Raw genomic sequence first — 23,809 nt, forward strand, 5'->3', positions numbered from 1 at the left:
CCATCGTTTTTGTGTGTGCGCGTGTGTTGATAGTTAGATTGACATTCACATCTGGAGGGCAAACCTCTTCTGTTGACTCACGCAGCCAAAGACTTTGGATGGATGTCACAGCAGCAGTAAACAATGCCGCCGCTAACCGTCCTGTGAGATGATGCCATTGTCCTCCTGCCATACCATAGTTTATCATTGTAAGCAGCACGCATGCACGCACGTGCACAAACACACGCACACACAAGCAGACACACATACACAGACACAAACTTACATGCATACGCACACACCTATTTGATTCACAATGCATTATTCTTGACTGCACATAGACAGGGGAGTAGGTCCTGATGGTACGGCTGCGTGATTCTCCTCTCCATCATTAGTCCCTATTTTGATTGTCGCTATGGAAACCCACTGCGTGTTACCCATGGCATCAAGAGCAGAAAGGGATTCGGTCGATTGAAAGCCATTAATATTCCCTTTAGAATATGGAGCCCTCACTTCTGCTTCTTGACCATGGACGATTAAACCTGTGAATGGCAATCAACCAATCAGACCAAATTAGACCTGGGAATAACATTGACTCCACTAAGTCTGGCCAAATATATATTAAGTATCCTTCATCACCTAGGTTATTTTTCAAACTCCCAAGTCAGGATTACAATGTTCCTGAGCACCAACAGTAAATAGACAGCAAGTAGCATAAGGTTGCATAATGATAGTAATTACAAAGGAGAAGCTGGGGGGAACCTCATGATGCATGTATGGGTCCAGGGTTCACTCTCTGAGTGTGCACGAGGACAAGAGGCTGGCCTGCTACTGTAAATAGCACTCAGAGAATAAACCAAAGTGGGGAAGTCAGGGCTGAAGGCGGTAATGCATTAAATAAATATTGACTGTGTAAATACCCGCCTCTCCAAACCTCTCACAATTAACAAACCATAAATTAAAACTTGTTGAAAGAAATAACTTTTGGGGAATGACAGTTGCAGTGAAACAATTTCTAGGGAGGATTAACAGAAGGTTATATTTTGAAGGAGGGAACTGACTTGCTTTTATAGCCTTTAGACATCTGGATGTGGAGTACCCTGAAGGCTGATGCTCAGCAACAAGTCTGCATGGGCCCAGACGGACTGGAATCAATAACATCGCAGCAGGTTCGGGGGCGGGATCTAGCTTTAAAGTCATAAAGCCATCATATCCCTCGAGCGCTATTTAATGTCCAATCTTTTTATTACAAACGTAGTTGCTCCTTCATTCGTACATTTTCATGTATGAAAAATGTAAGATGTTTGGAAGACTATTACTTATATATAATTTAATACAAATATATTTATTTTAAAATCACATTGAGGATACTCTGATTAGACATGGATCCTGCAGTTTCATGAAGGATACAAATCAATTATTTCTTTATATCTTTTCAGAATAATTAAAGTACAACTTCCTTTTTCAGATTTTAAATCGGCTGCACTTCACTGGCACTGTTGGGTGGATTTAAATATATTCTGCATAACTAATAAAAGATAACTAAGGAAACATAATTATGGCTATTAAGAATATTAAATTCATTCATTATCTTTATTTTTACTTGGTATGACTACTGGGAGTTTACTTGAACAGCTCCCATAAGATTGATGGTGGTTTTATATTCCCAACACCTACTTTTGTAAAACTTTTGTAATATTGCAATAGACCGCTGTATCTTTGCGGATCAGAGATAGCGAAAGCAACTTTCACTTTCACTAACTGTGTCAGTCTAAATAAAAACGCAAACACACCATAGAAGCTTCTTTATTGTAATGAACGCACACAAATATACACAAGACTTAAATAACTCTTTTTAACCATTTTAAGATAATCACAGACATCGAGTGCTACTTCAATCACTGCACAACACATAGCACGAGGGGAGCTGACATCCAGAAACCAGAGCCCAGAGAGACGGGTCGGGCGGGGGGAGGGAGAGAGAGAGAGAGGCGCGGTGCACCCCCCTTTCCCCTGCCTTTCCCCACACGAAATGGAATGAATAAACGGTTGCTTATTACGACGACAGCGAGGGCTCTTCACATACACAGAAACACAGTCATCCGCGGACGCCCCTACGCATAAATATCCATGGCGACCGTTGACTCAGCTCCTCGCTGCCACGGCTTGGGCTTGCTGCTGATCGCTGGACTGCAGTTGTTTGCCCAAGTACTCCCTGTGAGGGAAAGACAACAACAACAACGTGCATAAGTAATGGGATGTAACACACGGGTAGAGGGACTGGTGGTTCTACCTCTGCACCGAGATGTTGCACGTTTTGATGAATTACAAAAAGATAAAGAATATTTGCAAATGTCAATATATTTGCAGATATATGGTTTGAAGAGGCAAACACAATATTTGAAATGACATCAAAGAAATTCAATTGCCCCTCAAATTAGTTTAAAATAGAATATCTGATGATATTTGCAAAGGGTTGTATTTTTTGCCTTGAGATTATAAAATGGGATCATGCCTAAATGTCACATTGCTAGGTATCTATATATATGACATTTACAGATCTGCCATCTTAAAATATAAAAGGTCAATAAAGGCTAAAGTTATGTTTTTTTCCATGATTTTCGAAAGGCTCACACAAGCATAGCACAGAATAGAATACATGGACCTTGTTTTTTTTGTATTATGTACTGCGGGGCCAATGAGAGTCAGTTAAATGGTCTAATTATTAATAATCATACAATCATTACTATAAAACCCCAAGGTACAAGAGATATTACATTTAAAAGCCTCAGAAAAACCTTGGAACACGACAAGGTATGACAAAGACAACCACTCTTTCGCGTTGGGTTATTTTTCTAATTGATTTTAATTTGAGCACTATGGCCTTAATGGGATAATACATAGAGCTGAGACCAGGTCAAGAGCGTTTCACTTCTACCTAGTTCAGAGTTTTGAGAGAAATCGCAATCAACACACGTACAAACCCAAGATCACAGCTTTCAAGGCAAACGATTTACCATTAACGTTGAACAATTAAATCACAGAAATCTTGTGAAAGTATTTTCCTTTTCAAACCAATTTGAGAAGATTCCGACCAAGGACATAAACGAGAACTGTTTTCTCCCCAATTGACCCCCTGGCCTTTAAGCAGCCCACCAGGTTCATTGCCGACCACAACAATTAAGCACATAAAACGTAATCATAAAAGTTTAAAAAATTAAAACTTTCTCCTTGGAGGCTGCTCGAAAAAGACATGATGATGGTTCACAATAGCCATTCAATTCAGACATTCACCGTCTACAGTTGTCATGGCATCGGCATTCTTTATAATAGGGAGCATCAGAGGAGCCTTTCAGAAGCAACGACAGCCCACACAAGGTGAAACGGTGAGCCAAGGTGTTCTGCGTCATGCTGAGGGGGGGGAAACTGGCAAGAACTGAAATGATCTCGAGTAGTCAGCTCAAACCCCGCTTAATGGAGAAAACAAGGTTGAAAACAATAATAACAAAGGAGTGACTCAATTTGAGCATTTAGAGAGAAGATCGATATTCGACATGCAATCAATCATTCCATCGATCCTGCACTTCATATCCATCAATGATGGCAAAGCGTTCAAATTTTCCACATGGACGTTGTGTTGCCCTGTCAGTCCATTTGACATGCAGTCAGTTAAAGGCTCAGCTCAGCAGGAAAACGATCATATGAGGAATAAAGAATTCATTCATTTTATGAATCAATATCCATAAAAACTGAATATCTATCTCGTAGCTTCAGATATGTATGCAGGCACATCGTGCATGGCAGAAGAGCTCCTAGTTTGAACACCTGCGCTGCATTTTAAGTGTCTCTGTTATCTATATATCTGTATTTTATTTTCACTCGTTATTGGTTACATGCTGCAGTGTTGGATGCCCTGCAATTCAATCACTCCATGGCCACTTATGACTCGTACTAAAAAAAATAACTTTTAATCTCTGCAATTTGAGGAAATGATAGAAATTCTTCCATCGATTTTCAAGCATCCTTGAGAGTTTGTCGAGGGAGGTATATGTGTTTACAACGGACGTCGACACTTTACACATATCCTCTACTGGGGTGGCTCAGCTTTCATAGTCTAAGACAGCCTTTCTCAAAGTTGGTGCCGCGGCACCCTGGGGTGCCCCGTGACTGTGTCAGGGGTGCCGCCAAAAAATTACGTATTCTGACATTTAATTAAAAAAAAAAATAATAATAATAATAATAATCTGACATTTCATATATGACATATATATGAATATATTGAATACATAAATACATTCTTTCTTACATATGAATGGATTAATAAAATTGTAAAGTCATTTTAGTTAAACAAATATATAAAATTAACCATAAAAATCTGTCTCACGTAACGTGACGTCCCCACCGGTGTCAGCGTGACAGCGCAGCACACAGCACATTGTTTTATAATTTAACCGCGAAAATACATTTCACAAAGAGCAAGGAAGGAACAAGCATCATGGATCGTTTTTTAAAAAGAAAAGCCCCACAAGAACCAGACATGATTGACTGTGAAATGGAGCCTCAGCCTACTACTTCATGCGAGCCTTCGTCCACCAGCTCTGAGTCTGCACCAAAGGTCGCAAAGGTAGATAATGCTAAAAAGAGAACATACAACGAAAACAAGCACTATGATGGAAAAACATTCCTGCTATCTCTGCACTTCATTTGAGTTCTCCTGGTCTCAATTTGTTGGGTTCTTGTATTGCCTGTGTTGCTGTATAGCTTGGGCGGTCCACCTCTTATGGTTTTATGGCATTTGTGTCTCTGATTTATTGTTTTGTGAAGCACTTTGTAAACCTGTGTTTTTAAAGGTGCTATAAAGTTGCTATGAAGTTGTTATTATTATTATTATTAATATTTACAGTTGTATTATGCTCTGTTCATTACTGTCCTGTCTAAATAAACAGGACATTTGCATTTACGTTTAGGCTATGCAGTGTCGTTTTTAATCATATTTTACACTGGGGTGCCTTGAGATTTTATGCACTTTTGAAAGGTGCCCTGGCTGAAAAAAGTTTGAGAAAGGCTGGTCCAAGAGAAGCAGGGACTGTATTTCTTCTTTGTAGAACAGGGCTTTAGTTTTGAGGAAAACTTTATCAGGAAGTACCACCTGACTTTCTCCTATCCCTTGGTAATTGTTATCTTGAACCAGCAAAGGGAACAAATGGAAAACAGGCCTTTGCTCGAGTGAGAAGGCCATGGCCTGCATCCCAATGAGATTATTCCCTTAACAGTGGCACCGTGCAGTGAGCGGCTTTCTGGGGCTAAAACAAATAGTTTCCCGGAGGCAGGAAACCAACTCAAGAAAGAAAAAGGCACATAAAATCAAGTCAATTCAAACAAAAATAATAAACAGTTACCCCCACATACATGCATGCAAACCAGTGCTCCCCACATACATACCACAAACATTACATCCTTAATATCCCCACAATCATTGTACATAGCAGCTCCCACAACATAACAGTACATACCAGCTCCCAAAACATAACAGGACATACCAGTTGTGGACCATCAGCTTCTGCACGGCCAGCAAGGCGTTGTAGCGGACGAGCTGGTCCTCATGGTGCATGTGATTCATCACCAGCTGCTTGCCTCCCAGCTGCTCGATCACTCTGCACAGGGGGGGGGGGGGGGGGGGGGACGACAAGAGAGAGAGACAGTGAGACGGACAGTGAGACAGAGAGAGAGAGAGCGAGAGGTGGACACATGTGATGCCCTGTCTGGACGACGGTGTACGGTAAAGTCTGTCAGAGGTTGATGATGGGAAACTTTCAGGTGTGGGCCGGGAGAGAGTAACACTGCTCTGCAGTGTCTGCACAAAGACACTGAGAACGAGATCTCCAAGGTCGGATCGTCGTCATGAAACCACCGCTCAGCCAATTGAGGAAATCGTTATTCTTATACGGCGATATTCTTATTTCCGTGATTGATTTCTCTTGGACAATTGATTTTCGAGACGACTAAACCTTTCGTGCCGGTCTTTCCGTGTGCAATATTTTTCAATTAAATTTGCCTCAAACTTTTCTTTGACACTTAGAAAAAAAGCCCTGACAATAGGGCGAGGGTCGGGCAGGCCTCTTTAGGATGGAGCGGTGATGAAACTCTTACGAGTAAAATAGGAGTGATAATGGGGTACCACTGCTGAAACTAGAAAACAGTACCGTTTCCCACGTGGGTAGTGGCGCACGTACTCCCCGACGTCGTGGGCTGCCACGGCGATGACCTGGGGGTCGTCAGACACCTCCAGCAGCCGGGTGAGGATCCTGACGGAGAGGTGTTCATCAGTAGAGCCATGCTAAACACAATCCTCTCATCAAACTCTGGTCACATACAAGATAAATCAGACGGATCAATAGGTGCTCGGAGACACAGAGAGACAGCCATATACAAATCAGAGAGAGAGAGAGAGAGAGAGAGAGTGAGAGAGACACACACAGACACTAAAGACAAGAGAGAGACAGAGACGGAGTGTTCTTCCATCACCTACGGGCCGTTGTCATAGTCCCCCGCCCCCCTAGTCCCCAAACTGATTTGTTTTCCAGCCTGAGATCTTGTGTTAATGGAATTTTCTGCTTGATGAAATAGTTTCATCTGGACCAGCTAGCCGCTGGCAAGGCCAGGGCATTGTCTCTGCATTGTAGCCGTAGCTCTACAGGTAGGGTTTGGCTGAAAAGCAATACTCCTGCCATGTCTCATTGAAACAGCCAACTGTTCAACTACACACCGGTCATATGAAGGAAATATTATTAGGCTATGGTTTAATGTCGGCTAGATGGAAGTTGTGACACGACATCTCCCAAATTGAAACAAAAGGGGGTCACTTGTTCTACGAGCAATACAAGTAAGCTTACTTGAGGAGCTCGTAGTTCTTCTCGTTCAGGCGGACAGCGTTCTCCCGCCAGAACTTCTCAGACTTGTGCACCGGGCTCCACTCAAGACGACCCGACTTCAGCTCCGAGCTGTACTCGTCAAACGAGCTAATGGATAGAAAAACAAATACAGAACAGAGAGGTGAGGAAGGAATGGTGCACACGAGTCTCATAGAGCCCACTTGTTATTGTTAAAAGGAGCCGTTTTCAACCGCCCATAATTTAGGTGGTTGAAATCCTAAACCTCACTGCTAGATGCCACCCAAGTCCACACACTGCACCTTTAAAACAACAGATTAAAACTACTAATCTAGACGTTTTAAAGCTAGTCACACTAAATTCAAGACAAAGGGAAGCTTATACAATCTTAGAAATTGCATAAAACCCCCAAGAAGTTAAATAAATTAAAATATAATATTAATACCAAAAAAAAAAAAAAAAAGCATCAAACCCAAGTCTCAAAGAAGAGCCTATTGGTTATGACATAGAGCAACCCAAGGGCTGCAGAGGACGACTGGCGGAGTGAGAGCCACGGAGGGGTCTGAGCCAGGGGTCTGACGGTCACCTGAGGTCCTGCACGCTCTCTCCCAGCTTCTCCAGGAGGAACTTGATGTCCTCCGAGATGTCCTCGTCGTCGTACTTCTGCTGGTCCAGGTTCTCCAGCTGCTTGAGGACCTTGCACTGGATCATGGCCAGGGCGTACTCCTGGCGGGTCTCCTTCTCGCCGGACTTCTCCAGCACGTTCTGGGAGGGAGCGCGCTCAGAAGTCAGTCACTACAAAACGATACAAATGCTATAATGAACCAACTCTGTAAAAGTCTGAGAGTTCAGAGTTCAGCGGCGGTAGCTCAGGGAGGTAGAGCGGCTATGACTGGTCACCGCAAGGTCGCTAGTTCGATCCCCGGCTCCTCCTAGTATCGGAGGTGTCCCTGAGCAAGGCACCTAACCCTAACTGGCCCCGACGATCTGGCTGTCGCCTAGCATGGTTGACTCCGTCGTCGGTGTGTGAATGTGTGCATGAGTTTCAATATTGTGGCAATATTGTAAAGCGCTTTGGATAAAAGCACTATAGAAATGCAGTCCATTTACCATTCAGAAAAAACATAGAACTGTGAGTGGGATTGAAAGTGTCGAAATACAAAGACATAAATATAGATGTTTTCTCACAGTGCAGAGAATAAAATGGTATATTTTAAAAATATGCACTATTATGATTCATGCCTCCAAAACAACATTTGTATTTGTAAGACTGAAAACAGAAAAAAAAAGCAAGAGTTGAATGCACTCGGGGGAATATGCTTGCAGTCGCCTCATTGTATGCAGATTCCATGGCTCTTCAGGAGCCCGGCTGGTGTTTCGAGCATTCAACACAGACACAAAGAGTCAGATAGACTAAGCAACAGCAGAGAATGAAAACCACCACTCCGGGCAGAGCTATGATGAAACTGCATTATAAAAGCTCACACCCTCTGCTGTTAAGGACGCACTACACACTGCAGACCGGAGGCAGATTGAAATTCATATTTAAGTTTTTAACGACATGAACGGTACATACTAGAGGATTGGATTTGGGGTTAGGAAGCTGGATATGATTTCTTTTAATCATTGCATTCTCAATAATTGTGTGCGAAACCTTGAAATACACCCAAAGTACTACAATCAACATAAATCAGTCATTTAGCAGTGGGGAGCGGAGGGTTCTGATATGGCATGCTGATTAGACCCCAAGCAATTACACCCTCCAAAAGACAAGACTACCCAAAGCAGGACCAACTTTTGGAAATATGTAAGGAATAATCACAGAGAGGCAGGGCAATAAACAGTTTGATATGCCCGGCTCGTGGACGGCTTACCGCCCGAGACGAAGTCGAGGGCGGTAACCTTCCACGAGCCGGGCATATCAAACTGTTTATTGCCCTGCCTTGAGGTGATTATTCTGTTTATTCTACTTCTCGCCGGCCAACATAAAACAATTCAAATACTTTAATAATTAGCCTTTCCCTTATTCGTATTGCATGCTTATTAAATGTATACTCTGTTTAAGTTCATCTCCCTCGAAAAGTAGTTCCCTTTAGAACTACAGTGAATAACGTTAGCTCAGCTGTAGGTAACTCGTTTCTATAGCAACCACACGAGGCTGCATCTGATCACTAGTTTAATTTTGCTACATTCGTATCAAGTCAGCTTTAATGACGATCCATCAAACATGCACTCACTTATTCCAAATAAATTTTATTTGCAATAAATGTAGGCTATAACAAAGAAGAAGATAGAAAACGATACAATCTACTGTGCTCAGTCAGCAGCAAGTAGAACCGACAAGTCAGCGGGCAATATGCCAGATTAATGCACCCCTCCCAGCCAATCACAATCGAGCAATCTTAAATGAAGTACAATAAAAATGCTTAATTTACAATTTAAATGTTCCACACACTCTCCCGACCAGTGAAAAACCTCTCTCTGGGTGTGGTGGGGTTTTGCAGTTCATGATTGTTTTTACTGGATGCACGAAACACGTAAGGGAAGGGCGAGCTGGCTATGGTTGTTTGGGATCTCACTTCAAATACCAACAGAAGTGACGTCACCCAACATCGCTGATACAACCTTTAAATCAAAACCCTCTCTTAAAAACCGGATATAGTACTTTGTATAAAATAACCACTCTGATGGAATGATGTGATGTATAGTTACGGAGCTGGTCACAGCGTTGGGAGCTGGTGCGTGAAGCAGCACCAAACCTTGGAAGTGTTTAACTTAGCTGAGTCACAAAGGGGGACTGAGCTGTGCTGAGCAACAGACATCGAAACCAGCCTGTAGTCATCGTCGAAAATGTAATAATCAAAAAAGGAAAAAAAAACAACACTGCAATTCTTTTACACAAATCCTGTTCTTCAAAAAAACAAAAAAAACAAAAAACAAACTCATTCACAGCTTATACTGACAACTTTTGTCTCTATTTTGATTGCCCACGTTTTCAGTCTTGGACATCAAATAAGCAAATAAAATATCCATTTAGCAGAAAGAGACGAATTGTGCCATGGCCTCTAATATATTCCTGACAAGAGGCATGGAAAGGGAGAATTAATTATCTGCAAATAGCCGAGCGGGGAACGGAGCACTGCTTTTAGGACTACACTTAACGCCAAACAGACTACCTGAGCCGTTTCCATGCGTCGCAGAAAGACGCAACATCACCATAAAATTGCATTAATGTCTGTTTATGTGGCTGTGCCTCTTCACGGTCGGCCTCACTTTGTTACGAAACGAGTTCATCACGGACTGAATTTGCTGTGATGAGAGTGAAGGATAATTAGAAGCAAAACATGCAGAGCACGAATATTGTCACAAAAGCACGACTTACTCGTGACCCATCACTTCGTGTTCTGCAAGCAAACGTCTCAACCGCCAACAAACGAGTGTCTATGTGTCCATGAGCTGGACACCTCACCCTTACTGCTCCCGACGCGCTTGCTGTAGCCTTGCATGCCTTACACCGCCGTCGGTGTGTGAATGTGTGCATGAATGGGTGAATGTTGGATAATATTGTGAAGTGCCTTGAGTGGCCACTGGTTAAAAAAGCGCTATATAAATGCAGTCCATTTAGTCCATTTACCAGACGCATTAAGACCCAACCATATCCCCGACATATATATATACTAGTGCAGAGGTCTTCAACAGGGGATCCGCGACCCCTAGGGGGTCCGCAGAGGTACTGCAGGGGGGGTTAACATGAATCCAACACACTAGCCGTGTTTACGTAGACACTTTTGATCCAATTTCTAATCGGAATAGATCTTTTCCTATAATGCGATCCGAATGTACTATATTTATGGCATTTACTAAAGTAGTAAGCGTACGTTCGTACGTACGCACGTACGTACGTTCGTACGTACGGTCTTTTACGCACAACTGACACATCGGGGCTGGCTGCGACATTTTTATGCATTTGATTTTAATTATATCTACCCCCTCCTCCGCCACAAACAATACGTATTTGGATGAGAGTAAGCAGCGAAGACTGTTAGGAGAGAGCAGAGAAATAGTCTGCCAAAGACGTTGACGTTGCTTAGCAACCAGACACGCTGGGGTAGATAAATTACCGGACTACTCGCGGAGTGTTAACAAAGACAGTGAAAGACATCACTAATTTTCGTTTACACATTAATGTTGTAAAAATGTCCATTTGAATAGCTTTTATGCATGATTACATGCAATTGACCGACATTGTTGATCTTGGCAGGTATCAGTTTATTATGTTATGTTATGTTTATGAATGGCAGTGGCATGGCCACCCTACTCACTGTACGTTGCACATGTTTAAAATAAAAACATGAATATATGAACCTGTGTATTATTATATATTATATATTATTAGTATTGAATGCAAAATAACAAGGTACATTTATACATGGCACTATAGGACCAGTTTAATATAAAACACAATTTTATACAATATATAAGTAGGGGGTCCCCGCTCCAGCTCTCCATCAGTTTGGGGGTCCTTGACCTGGAAAACGTTGAAGACCTCTGTACTAGCGGGATACTGAGAAACGTCTTTTGATTCCTTTGTATGTCTGGTACATGTTATGAAATTGACACTAAAGCTGACTTTGACTTTGACTTAACATGCCCACTCCATCTTGAAAGAGTGATATTTGGGATAGACGGGCGCCTTACCCGGAAGGCGGCCAGGATGATCCGGGTGACCTTCTCCTTGACAGACTCCTGCAGGATGTCGGAGAGCGCCGGCACCACGTTGTAGCGCCGGAGCTGCTCGCAGAGCTGGGGGCTGAAGGCCAGCAGCCACACGCAGAAGATCATCTGGTACTGCAGCTGGAAGCCACACTTGTTGCTCAGCACGGCCGTGATGCTGACAGGGGGAGAGAGAAGGGGCGCGCGCGCACACGCACACACACACACACACACACACACACACACACACACACACACACACACACACACACACACACACCAAGAAAATTATAAAAAAAGGATAGAGAGGGTGAACCCAATTTAACGCTCCGTGAAATGTACCTAAAGCTCGTTTCCTTTTATCCTTTCAGTAACTGGAATTCAATTTAAAGTGCTATTGATTCACCTGCACAATGCATGTGCAAAAAGTTTAAGTCTTACGCATAGCGTATGCATGAATGATATTTGACTACCTGTACAACTAATACAAACACCCTTTCAAAAAGAAGGGCAAGTGCTATGTCAATCACGGAAACGCTTGACATTTATCCTGAGGCCCACCGCACACACTCTCTGTAATACCCAACTCCACAGTAACAATGAGGGTCGGCTGCTGAAGGCTTCAAACTGTCTTCAAACTCACCAGTTTACACCGTCAGCCTCCACCCAGGCGAACCTGTACTCGTTGATCCTGAGCATGAGCTGCAAGCACCCGGCCACACACTGGACATACTGGGAGCTCTGCAACACACACACACACACACACACACACACACACACACACACACACACACACACACACACTTAGAAGGGATGGGCTAGGCGGAGTTGCCTTTGCGTGAGACGGGCAGAACGTGATAGTGGTAAAAGGTTTAGTATCGACAGAACAAGACCATTCCAGAGAAAGGGGTGAGAGACAGCAGGCAGAGACAGCACAAAGTGATTAAGACCGTGTCTGTGAAAGGCATTCCCCCCTCCGACCTGACACAAGGCATTGCACATGCGCCCAGGGGTAGACACATGCTAGATTGCGCACGCACACACACACACACACAGACGGACGCAGATACACACAATAGAGAAACGAGAGAGTGTGGGGAAGGAGGAGGTCCCAGCACACCTGAGCAGGAAGAGAAAACGTGAATGGTACGTGAGATTAGAGTAGAGCAGCTTGAGAAGAGAGAAAGGCTTAGATTAATGTGCACACAACTTGGGTCTGGCAGGCGGAAAAGGGAAAAGGAAGGAGGGCTATAAGGAGGAGAAACTGGTTAGAGGAAAGAAAGAGTGAGAGAGAGCGCAAAGTTGATTACGTGGCATCAGCAGGTTTTTGGGATATCAGCTGTACAGGAAATCAATGCCGTCTTAAAAGACCCATGAAAAGAGACTACTGGTGCCATTGCAGCGGCGAATTCTTCTCCCGTGTCGAGTGTTCCGTGTATTTCTGGGCCAAAGTGGGGTCCCTGCATGCACTATAGGCAATTAAGCATTAGGGAGCACTTGCTTAAAGACATGCAATTTGCACTTGGGCACCACAGCCTAACCGGTGGCAGCCAACACCATGCTCTCTTAATGGACACTTCCACACTGTATCTGGCAGACTAAAGCAGTACTGCTGCACTAGATCATTGGCAAAAAAAAATAAAACGCTCCGCTAATTGCACACGCACATCTGACAAATCCGTGCACACCATTATGGAGAGCACTTTTCCCTGTATTCGCGCGGGGTAATTCTCTGCCCGCGGGAGTGATCGTAAAGCCTGCAAAGAGGAAATCATTTATCAAGCATGCAAAAAAACGAAGTGAAGCAGCACACAACCGACTCCGCCATAGGCACAAATGCTGTCGTTGCTCTCGTGCTCAAAATTGTTTTCCTGCTCGCTCTGATATTTTTTGTGCTCGCACAGGTTTTCCTTTTAGCACTGAGTGGGCGGAGCTGACAATGGCAATTGTTTTGTATCCCTAAGTGGGATTGGGTGCTCTAACCTTTTTGTTTATTCAGAACAAATATACTAGCATTTTTGCTAGAGCACGAGGGCAAAGTCATCATTTGCGTGCAAGGGGGTCGCAGTTTCTTGGTGCTTCGCTCCATGTGCGCGCTCAATGAATGATTTTCTTTTCGCAGGGTATATCATTGCTCTGGCGGGCTGAGAAATACCACGCAGGGATGCACTAGGAGGGCTCACATCGGGCACGCGGCAGTGTGATTCGCGCACGCTCGCAAAGTAATTGTTGCTCACGATTTTTTGGCAGGGATTGTGCCGTACCCTACATGTGGTTCACTTAAGCCTGGGGCTCCAAAAGGAAAAGCAGCTGGAGGGAGATACAAGTGAGAAGAATGAAGTGGTAATGACCGGATGGGAGGGTGAGAGAGAGTGTAGGGGGAGAAGGTAGAAGAGAGCCCACAGAAGCCAGCTTGCACAGACCCTCCCCTCCCCATCGAGGTCATGGGGCAGAGGGGGGGGGGGGGGGGAAGCATCCGGGCCTCTTAAGGTGACCTACTCCATTCATACTCACTTCACTGGGGGAAATAGTCCCTGCGCCAAGGCCTGATTCAGGACCTGTACCATGAAGGTTCTACCAGGAGATACAAAACAGAGATGGCTCATACATCTCACCACTTTCAGCAGCAGTGCCGCTTATATAAGACACATTAAATAAATAAATAAATAATAAATAAATAACCCCCCCCCCCCGGTGCCTTTCAGGGAAACAAAGGATACATATGATGCTTTGGGGGAAATAAATAGGCCGATTTATGATTACTAGGTAAAAGCAAAAGACAAATCCCCTTTTAAGTAATTGCTCATCCTCCACACCAGTGTGTTGCAAAGTGCTTCATAATTGAAACCTATCAGACATCAAAACAAGAAACGTATCACAACAAGCCAGGGCTGATCTTCATGTTTATATTTCTAAAGTGGCGTAGGATTGTTTCTACCGCTATCAGCTTAAAAGACAACGATATCCCTCTAAATAGGAAGCTTGCTGCATGTAGAAATATGATGTAACTTACCAAACAAATAAAGATTTATTCATCCAAACTTTAAATACACAGTGAAGGTCCTATGATAATTCAAACTGCAGTGAAGTTGAGGCATGATACAAAATTAAATGAGTCAACATCCTTTTTTGGCTGGTTGTAAAGATGACTAAGGAATTCAATGATTGAAAATACCGTTTCATATTGTGGTCTGCTTTCTTAATCATAGGCTGTTCGTAAAAAGTTAGGATCCCACTCAAATCCCATGGCTCTGCATTTACCTGGGAACTGAGCTGAGTTTTGATCCAGTTGAAGTAGTAGTTGAGGTCACTGCCCTCCATAAGTTCACGACCCCAGGCTGCCAGCTTTGCAATGATCCTTGCAGCCTATAGAAAAAAGGGAGAAGACCCAACATCAACCAATGAAAACATTTAAACATGATAAACAGTTTGACTGCCAGAGTACGACACAATACTAAGTCTTGACAATTTAGACTTTATATTGACAAAAAGCAGCTTCTGAAACCACATAACGAATGACATTTTTCCTACCACGCTAAACAACACAAATATAAACATGCATTTAAATTGTATGCAAATATTATATTTAACCAAGGGGGAATTGACTACAGCTGGGAGTCCGAACGATTCACAAGGTCACCCTACAGACCTCATTTTTGCATGACAAAATAAGGAATAAAGGAAGAGTGAAAAGCCACGACCCCCATCAACATGCAAATCACCTCTCGTCCTCTACGCTGCCTGCACCTACTAATTCCGCCACCAAATTGCAATTCTGCTGCAAAACAGAAGCCGAGGGCTTTCTGTGATCTCCCCTCTGCCTCCATGCAGGCAGAAGCCCATTTGCTACAGGCACAACTTCAGCTGAGGGCAAATTGACCCATATGTATTCAAAGATAAACAGGGGCCTCATTAAAATAAAATGAATCATTCCATGAAAAAGGTTTGTTTTTCATGGAATGATCCTGCATGAGTGGTGGGACTTCTGGGGGCCGTTATTAGGAACAAGTAAAAAGTGTCTGCATGGCGGGAGAAGCAGTATGGGGGCAGTATGCGTGGGGCTGCGGGGTGCCATCTGGTAGTGTTGTTTGAGCTGCATGGGTGCCGGCCTCTCCCCATCTCTTGCATTGGGGCTGTGAGGTTGGCTCTCTCGTGGTTCAAAGATTGGCAGAGGCTGTCATCAGGGAATCTAATTGCCTGTTTTTTCGGCGAAAATGGGGGATTCTGATTTGCGAGGAATTATTGATGATTGAATTAATTATTTCATGATTGGAAACGGTTCATTGCAGAGAAGAGGAGTGGGCAAAACATTTCTGAATCTTTTTAATTACTGCTGCATTCTAGCATTGCAAGACCCAGCTAGATGAATCCAATCACAACACCAAACTTGCAATTCCCTCAGCTCACCAGCCAGAGTGCCTCAATGTCACACTCAGATGATGGCATAACCTTGGCATGCACATTTGAAACTGCCAAGCCCCCTTCCCGTCACAAGCATAAGTTGAGCAGAGAGCTCATTTCAACTTAATCCTGAGGTTGGCTGATTTTGGCATATTGAGCATGAATCTCATTAGCGATATCCACTCATTATTTGATATGAACCAGATATAACATGGTCGTCAGTATTGAATCAGCTAAACTGAAAATGTATCTCATGTGGACCACGTCAGTAGTTTCGGAGAAAGAATGAGTCAGATATACACACATCACTTTAGTTCACCATCATAGGTAGGAACGTGTGATATAATTCTGCATCTCATTCATAAATGGTTCTTCTTTCTGTGTGATTGTGTGCGTGCATACGGGTGCTTGCAGGTGCATGTCTGTGAGTGCGTGTGACAGACCTCAGACATCAACAGCCATCTCACAGACATCAACAGCTATCTCACGGCCCAGCCCAGCACAGCATCATGCTGGGGCCCACAACCCCGTGGTGGGGCCCATAGCACCGTGGAAGGGCCGTGGCGAGGGCCCTGACTCACCATGTGGACGGTGAAGAGGTCCTGGCGGTTGAGCATGGGCAGGAAGTAGGACCAGGCCGTGTTCTTGGTCTTCTTGGCGTAGTCGAAGAAGATGTTCACCCTCTGATGGTTTTCCTGAGGACATTAAGAAGGCACGTGTGTGTGTGTGCACAGGTGGCGATTTGTGAAAAAAAACAAACACGCTTTTATTCATGAAAATAAAATCAAGGATTTCAGAACTCACTAATTTTACTCATCAAGTAGCCGAGCGCAATATTATTACTCCTATAGCCTGTCTTGAACTTTACTCATGCAGACATAGGGGCTTCGATCAGGATCAACAAAATAAAACATACTATAATTGAATCCCCCTTCCAATACCACGGATAGTTCCACTCGGCTAGGCCTGCCAAAACACTTATTTATGAACTTCAATAGAATATGATCGCAAAAGGATGTCATCTTTTGTCTCTAGGGGCCCGAGGGCTGACAGTGCCTTTTTCATTTCGGATTTTATCATTCTATCGCACAATAGACGAAATAAAAGCGCTTGACTGTTTCAAATTCGGATTAATAATTTAGGTTTCTCTCACACACACATCAAGCCACCCACATAAATCAAAGGCCAACAAACGTATAGGTCTGTGGACTTCAAAGCGCTAACCCAACTCTGACACAAGGTGTAATCTGCTATATTAAATTAGTTATCAGCCGTGACTGTAATATGCCATGTTTGACCAATACATTATTTTCAGTAGGAATGCAAACTGCCATGTAGTTATACACTCATACGTATATTCAACTTGCATCACATAAATCTGATATCAAGTATCAAGTATCAATACATTGAGCTACAAGAACGAGCTGCAAAGTGCATAAAGCCAAAGAAACAGAGACCCTATCAGAGACCTTTGGTCAAGCGAGAGTGTGGTGCTGTAGGTCACAAAGCATTAAGTGATGTTTGTGTTTACCTGCAGGGTGTCATCGATCAAGGTTAGGATGTACTGGACTGTTTGCTCCTTGGATATATGAGCCATCAGGTTTAGGAAGGTCTTGGCACACTGAGCACATAGGAGGAAAAACAAAATGAGCTGGAATACAAGCATGCATTTTAATGCCATTGTGCACGTATTGCAGGGTTTATTCGAAGGTCAACAGGTGCAAGAATAACATGGATTGGTCAGGAATAGTGACATAAGTTACTGGTATGCTGTTGTATGTAAGCGAGGTGTCTCTGGTGTGAAGAATGACTAACATTTTTAAATCTGCAGTATGTTTAACCATTAGCAACCTCTAGTGGTTGAGTTGTAGCTACGGTTACTGTAGTCTGAGATCGTGGACCAGAATGAAACCCTTTATAGAGAAAGAATCCCTGATTGGATTGACTCCTGGATGGACACATTTTATTCTTGAGAAAGCTCCCAGTACAGAGTGTTTTTAATTGAGTAAACAGCTGCAGTAGAAAAGCAACATAGTGCAGGTTTAAATGTACAATATGAAGAAAACTTAGTTAGCAAGAGATAAAGTAATATACATCTTGCTCGAGAAACTATCTCAGAAACAGGGATGGTTGGTCATAGTCAAGGTGAAACATTCTGTGGGCAAACTCTTTGGATGGGTAAATAGAAAGACCAAATTCAACAATATAGAAGGCAAATATGAGAATTAGAGAATAGAGATAATTAAGAAATATTCACAGAACCTGATGGCCTTCATTTGTCAGGATGGTCTGCTTCTCCTCAGAGTGAGCCACCTCAAACTTCTTGATGAACTCACAGTCTTCTGCAGAAATCATCTGACCCCTGTGAGAAAACAATATTGCCAACAAAAATGTCAGATGGATCAAGCATAAACTGATTTAGAGCTTTGATACAAAGTTACGTTACACATATACATTGACAATTTACTATTGCTATCTCACAATTCAATGTGTTATGCCAATAGCTAATAGCTCTGATAAATTGCCAAGCAAGATCATCTATACAGATGAAAATATACCTCAAAAAGACACATGTACATTAACATCCACTCTATAATTGCTGTGAATATCTTACGATTTCCTCTCAAAGAAAGACACAGGGGCAGCATTCCATTAGTTGTTAGCTCTTGGCTGCTTCCCAAATATCCAGATGTTTTCCCTTGTAGCCACCTCCCCTTATATGTAATAAGTTATTTGCCGATTGCAATCAGGCCCATGTTATTAGACAAGGCGAAATGCAAGTCTTAATGTTGTGATTCGCCGTGATCATAAATGGTGAACGTCGCTTTGAAATACACTTCAGCAGCTCAGTTATCTCATTTTAACACGATTTTTTTTCTTCCTGCTTGTCTTCTTGAGGGTTAAATGAATGAGCAATAGGAATCCTAGGATGTAGGATTTCGTTTTGGAACAAAGCCAGGGAAGGTCAAATGGAATATGCGATAGAAGTGTCAAATGTATTTTAATTTATATAATATTTTGTTTCTGTTGAGTTAATGGCATCTAGGCAACCATTTCTCTATTTATGTAACTTTATTTCATATGAAGGCTCTTTAAGAGTGGATTGAATATTTCAATGAAATAAAATACCTTTCCATTATTTTCTCACATGGATAAAATAAAACATAATCAATTCCTAAATGTCCTTGTATTCTGCTTGGAAACCACATGGATGCCTGTACAGCCAAAATGAGGAAGTGTTAATGGTGCGTTCCTGAATCCTCTGACGCCAGCCTTCCGAGTTATACTTTTGACGTAATTTCCGGTCTCGGAGCATTTATAGCGTTCCTGTTCGTCTTTGTGATTGTGACTGGCTAGTCGTTGTTTATTGAAAGCTACATAAGCCTCTTTAGCAAACCAGCCCGAAAACAACTTTACGTTGTATTGCACGCACAGCAAGACCATGCAATTTATGTGACCGGAATAAAGTAGCAATGTAATCAAGTGTGTAAGAGCATTTAAAATCAACATTAAAATGACCAACGTGGTACAAATACAAAGAAAATAAATCTCTTCACAGGCGCAGCCATTTTGTTGAGAGAGTCATCATCACTGCTCTCAGTCTACTCTCAGAATTCCAAAAGAAGAAGACAAAAAGGGGATGTGCCTCTGAGAAATGACACAAGAAATCTAGGAGATCTTCAACTTTCGACTCAGAAGTCTGGCGTCTGAGGATTGAGGAACACACCATTAGCATTGGGACAGTGAGTCACCAGGCCCAGACTGAGAAAAACTGAACCATAGTCAGAGAAGGACACCATGTAACAAGACTGTGTGTACTTCAATCAGCCATGCTAAACAGTAGAGAAAATGGGAACCAGCCCTTCAGAAGGGAGATGGCCTAACAACTGGAAAGTCACTTGCTCAAAGTGGAGCTCCTACTGGCTAAAGTGTCAAGCATATTTTGAGCCAGACACCTAGCTGTTTACTGCTCACAACAAGCTATTTGTTGCCCCTTTTCATTAGCTTCCCCTTTAGCGTTGACTGTGTGCATGGAAGTGAATGCGAGCCATCAAAACTCAAGCACAAATCTGACTGGCTTTGGGGGGGAGAAAACTATATACCTATAGCCTGATAAACTTCATGGAATAAAAAAGATGAAATTTAGGTTTTCATGAAATATTTCAACGCCAACATGAGTTAAACATAAACGAATGACCATGCTATGTGGAACAGTATAGGCTACTGGTTTCTACTTACTGGAGGTAGGACTGCCAGTTGACCTGATTGGCCCGAACCTCTGCTGCCTTGGCAGCGATGATGTTGGTCGGGACCGCCGCGTCCACAGCACCTCGGATGTCCATCTTGTCTTAGTTGATCTAGCAGTCTGGGTCTAGTTTAAAATGGGACTTCACCTAGGTGGATTCAGCAACAAGAACGATAAATCCAAGGTAGTATTCTAGGTCCACTGTATTCATCATGGCATCTCGTGCAAAGAACTTGGATCCAAATCCCATGAACTGTTTGTAATATATGCAATATAAGCAAAGTATTTGCATGATGAAGATCTAATATATAGAAAAGAGCCTTAATAAATAATCTCCAAGTGGTTCTGGAGAATAGCTTACCACATAGGACTGGCCCCTATATAAATACATCACCAAATTAAAACCGTGCAATGTGAATGGCTAAGGAATTACATTTGAACGCTAGTAGTTTTCATTCTGTACAAAAATAACAGCCAGGGGGGTGTGATGAATGATCCGTGTGTACTGCTAGCTAAGTTCAGAGATATTAGATTTTAGGTCATGCTAACAGAGCCAATGTCACGACTTGACACAGTCCTGTCGCACAACGAAATAATGCAGCATTTCACATAGTAACGTCGCACCAGTGTGACTCTCTACTGGGTTTATGTGAAATACGTTAGATCGCTTAGGGACGGTGGGTTACCCAACGATGGCGATATAAATAATCATAAGACCTGCTGCTAACCTGCATAGCAAGGCTGAGTTCACAGGCTAGGTGCTGCTAAACCTACAGCGTCGCTGTCTAATTAAAACACAATGTCAATATACATACACGGGCATACATGCGAACCGTAATTTCACTAGTAAATCATAAAGGAGAGCAAAAGAGAGACATATGTCCCATACTCACACACAGTTTGGCTTCATTCGGCGAACAAGACAGCTGACCGATAGCGCGTCACGCTCTGTCATGTGACCCAGATCACATGTTGTAGCACTACTCCAGTGGCGGAGGTAAAAGCAAGTTGTAAATAGTTGTTATTGTGCATTCTTTCATTATCATATGTTTTTTAAGAATATTCATAGCAGTTTTAATTTAATCTTTTATTTGGTATTGTTTGCATCTTGCTTTTTAAACGGAAAATGCTATAGCCATGCTACGTTTGTGTGTGTTTGCCGTAGTTCTACTGTAGGCCTGTAGGGATGCAATATTGTATCTGTTTCATTTAGGCCAATTAAAATTTGTATGTCCGTCATTTTAATGATTACTATAATGCTCAACCAAATATAGGCTAGACAACATGAAAAGAATAGTCATTGTATTAGTATCATACGGAATAAAAAATAAAATAATATTTAAAAGTTTACAAAAGGCTTTCTGTAGTACATCACAATTAATTAAAGAAGACCAGAAAGTATGGCTAGGCCAGACTAAATGCTATATATAGCAAATATATACGATCACAACACATGCATCAATTGAACTGCCCTTACAATAGACTCTCTTCTTCTCTCTGTATATCTGTACGTCTCTGTCCAACACCTAGATCTCAGGGCTTAATCTGCCCTAAGCTGGTGAGATGGTGAGCAGGAATCGGGATTGCATTCAGCGTGAACAGTGCCGAGTCCTAATCCCCTTCAGACCGCTCAGTTGCGACCGCGCTGCTCTGCATGTGGTCATCACCACTTGTTCCTCGTGTGTTCGGCACAATGAGTTTCAGGACCGACCCGGGGACCACATAAGTGGGAAGGGAGGGAGGGAAGAAGGAACGGAGAAGAATAAGAAGAGAAGGAGGGTTTGCTTCATTCAGCCCATGATCTCACACAGGCTTCGCTGAGAGGCCTATCGCCGCGCAGAAGGGGGAACGTGGGCCTGCACTGGATGGAGCATGCCGAGTGTTAAGGTGGCCCGACGACGGTGGGAGATCCGGCCCACGCCAGCCGTGCGAGGCATCGGCCGCACCAGGGCCCTGATGTGGCAGAGGGCCCGGGGTCTGGCCCAGGCCTGCCGCCGGGGGGAGGGCTACCAGGCCACGGGGGGCTGCGGCGACCCCAACCATGACAGCGAGCAGCTGGAGATGGTGTGTGTTGAGGTAACGGCGTGTGCGACTCAGAGTACCCGGTTCTTGTAGAAGTTCTCAACCGAGCCATTGTTCAGCTTTGAACCGTCAGGCTGATCAAATCAAATCAAGGTTTTTTTTTTTGTTGTGAGGGTAAAGGTTTTGAGATTGAATACTAACTCTAGTGTGTGTGTGAATGGGGAATCGAGGTTGGTATTTGTTAAGGTTAATCACTCACTTGACAAACACTTGACACTTCATATTTTAGCTTGCTTTTTTCTGAACTTGCATTACAGGCTACTTGTTTGTATGGGCGGCCATTTTTTAATCTTGAGCACCAACATAGCTATTTAGAGACTTCCTGTCTGTACAAGGCTTAAGAAGATTAAAGTGAGTTTACTAAGATGTTGTACTACGACATAACAAGTAATAAAATGAATCACACAAAGACAAGCCCTTAAGGGGTTTGTCTTGAATTTGACTTTAACTATGCTTTATTTTTTGGGTTTGTTTATAAACCAAGACAACAAACCCAACAATCCTTCCAGGTGCTATTAATAAATTAAACAGTAGACTAAGAATAGAAATGGGCTGGGAGTGTGTGCCAGCAGATTGTTAAATGGATAACTAAAGATTTCCGATGGCTTGCAGTAGTAAGGAGAAGCATGTTTCCATTCAGAGCTCTGATGTGATTAGGAGGGCGTGTCTCTTCAGGCTGTGAATTCAGGCGCCCACCTCCACCACTGAGTTGAGAGGACAGGAGGAGGAAGGTGTGGTGACGGGGGGGTGGTGGTTAAGTGGAGTCACACCAGGTCACTATCACCAACAGTTTCATGTGCTGTCCAGGGCTTTTAAAGGAGCAGCCCTATCTCAAAAATAAATGAAGGGAATTTATTCATACCGTATGTACTCATATTGAATATGATTGAAATGTGTGTTTGAACTCTCGCAGTTGTCTAAGATGAACGCGATTAGAGAATAGAGATTTCTTGGATGACGGTTGGATGTGCTGTACTGTGACGGTTAAATATACAGTCATATTTTGTTTCCGTTAAATTAGAAATATAGATGTTTTTGTTGATTCGATCTCTTGCAAAAAAATCCTTGATAGGAAATTCCGCCTTCTTAATGGAGTAGCATCTGTGATATATGATAATGCCATTGAGGTTGAGTATGCTACACACCACTTTCCGTTCTGTTCCAGAAGACCATTTCACTGATTAGTCCAGTATTAAATCTCCTTCCCCTGAAAACTATTGGCAAGTGAGGGCAAAGTGAGGCACAACAAATTGATTAATTTACTGAAAAAAAAGGGAAACTGTCCATACAGAGCTGATGGCGTCATTGACTAATTGTGATGGAAAGAATGATAAATAATGACAAATAATATTAACATTAAACTAACTTGCATTTAAGTGTTAGCAAGTGAAGACAGTCATCGTTATGGGTAAAGTGTAGTCATTTACTTTTATTTTTACATTCAACAGAAATAGATGTATATCAATGATTGCGTAAGAAAAAACAACATGGTGGTTTT

General features: G+C 42.8%; 1 protein-coding gene across 3 annotated transcripts; it reads right to left on the reverse strand.

The window, feature by feature from the left end:
• Positions 1-1,957: 1,957 nt before the first annotated feature.
• On the reverse strand, positions 1,958-21,208 carry atp6v1h (ATPase H+ transporting V1 subunit H). Of its 3 annotated transcripts, none has more exons than XM_056596537.1 (14): positions 21,123-21,208; positions 20,223-20,377; positions 18,246-18,345; positions 17,515-17,604; positions 16,565-16,678; positions 14,844-14,948; positions 14,097-14,156; positions 12,226-12,323; positions 11,568-11,760; positions 7,456-7,634; positions 6,873-6,998; positions 6,183-6,284; positions 5,520-5,633; positions 1,958-2,194 (listed from the first exon to the last, which is right to left on the reverse strand). In XM_056596537.1, the coding sequence occupies exons 2-14, from the start codon at positions 20,324-20,326 to the stop codon at positions 2,125-2,127; spliced, it is 1,455 nt and encodes a 484-aa protein (XP_056452512.1). In that variant the 5' UTR covers positions 20,327-20,377; positions 21,123-21,208; the 3' UTR covers positions 1,958-2,124. The 3 variants fall into 3 exon arrangements, with proteins under 3 accessions (XP_056452512.1, XP_056452513.1, XP_056452515.1); XM_056596538.1 differs by having other exon boundaries at positions 21,045-21,123; XM_056596540.1 differs by lacking the exon at positions 14,097-14,156.
• Positions 21,209-23,809: the final 2,601 nt, after the last annotated feature.

The sequence above is a fragment of the Gadus chalcogrammus genome, chromosome 8, assembly GCF_026213295.1.
Source record: "Gadus chalcogrammus isolate NIFS_2021 chromosome 8, NIFS_Gcha_1.0, whole genome shotgun sequence".
Classification (NCBI taxonomy): Eukaryota; Metazoa; Chordata; class Actinopteri; order Gadiformes; family Gadidae; genus Gadus; species Gadus chalcogrammus.

Coding starts and splice junctions, on each gene's coding strand:
- atp6v1h (XM_056596537.1), bottom strand. CDS start 20,326: ATGGACATCCGAGGTGCTGTGGACGCGGCGGTCCCGACCAACATCATC. Junction 14,157..14,843: donor AAACTCAGCTCAGTTCCCAG/GTAAATGCAGAG, acceptor ATCTCCTGGTAG/AACCTTCATGGTACAGGTCC. Junction 12,324..14,096: donor GGACTATTTCCCCCAGTGAA/GTGAGTATGAAT, acceptor TGTGTGTTGCAG/AGCTCCCAGTATGTCCAGTG.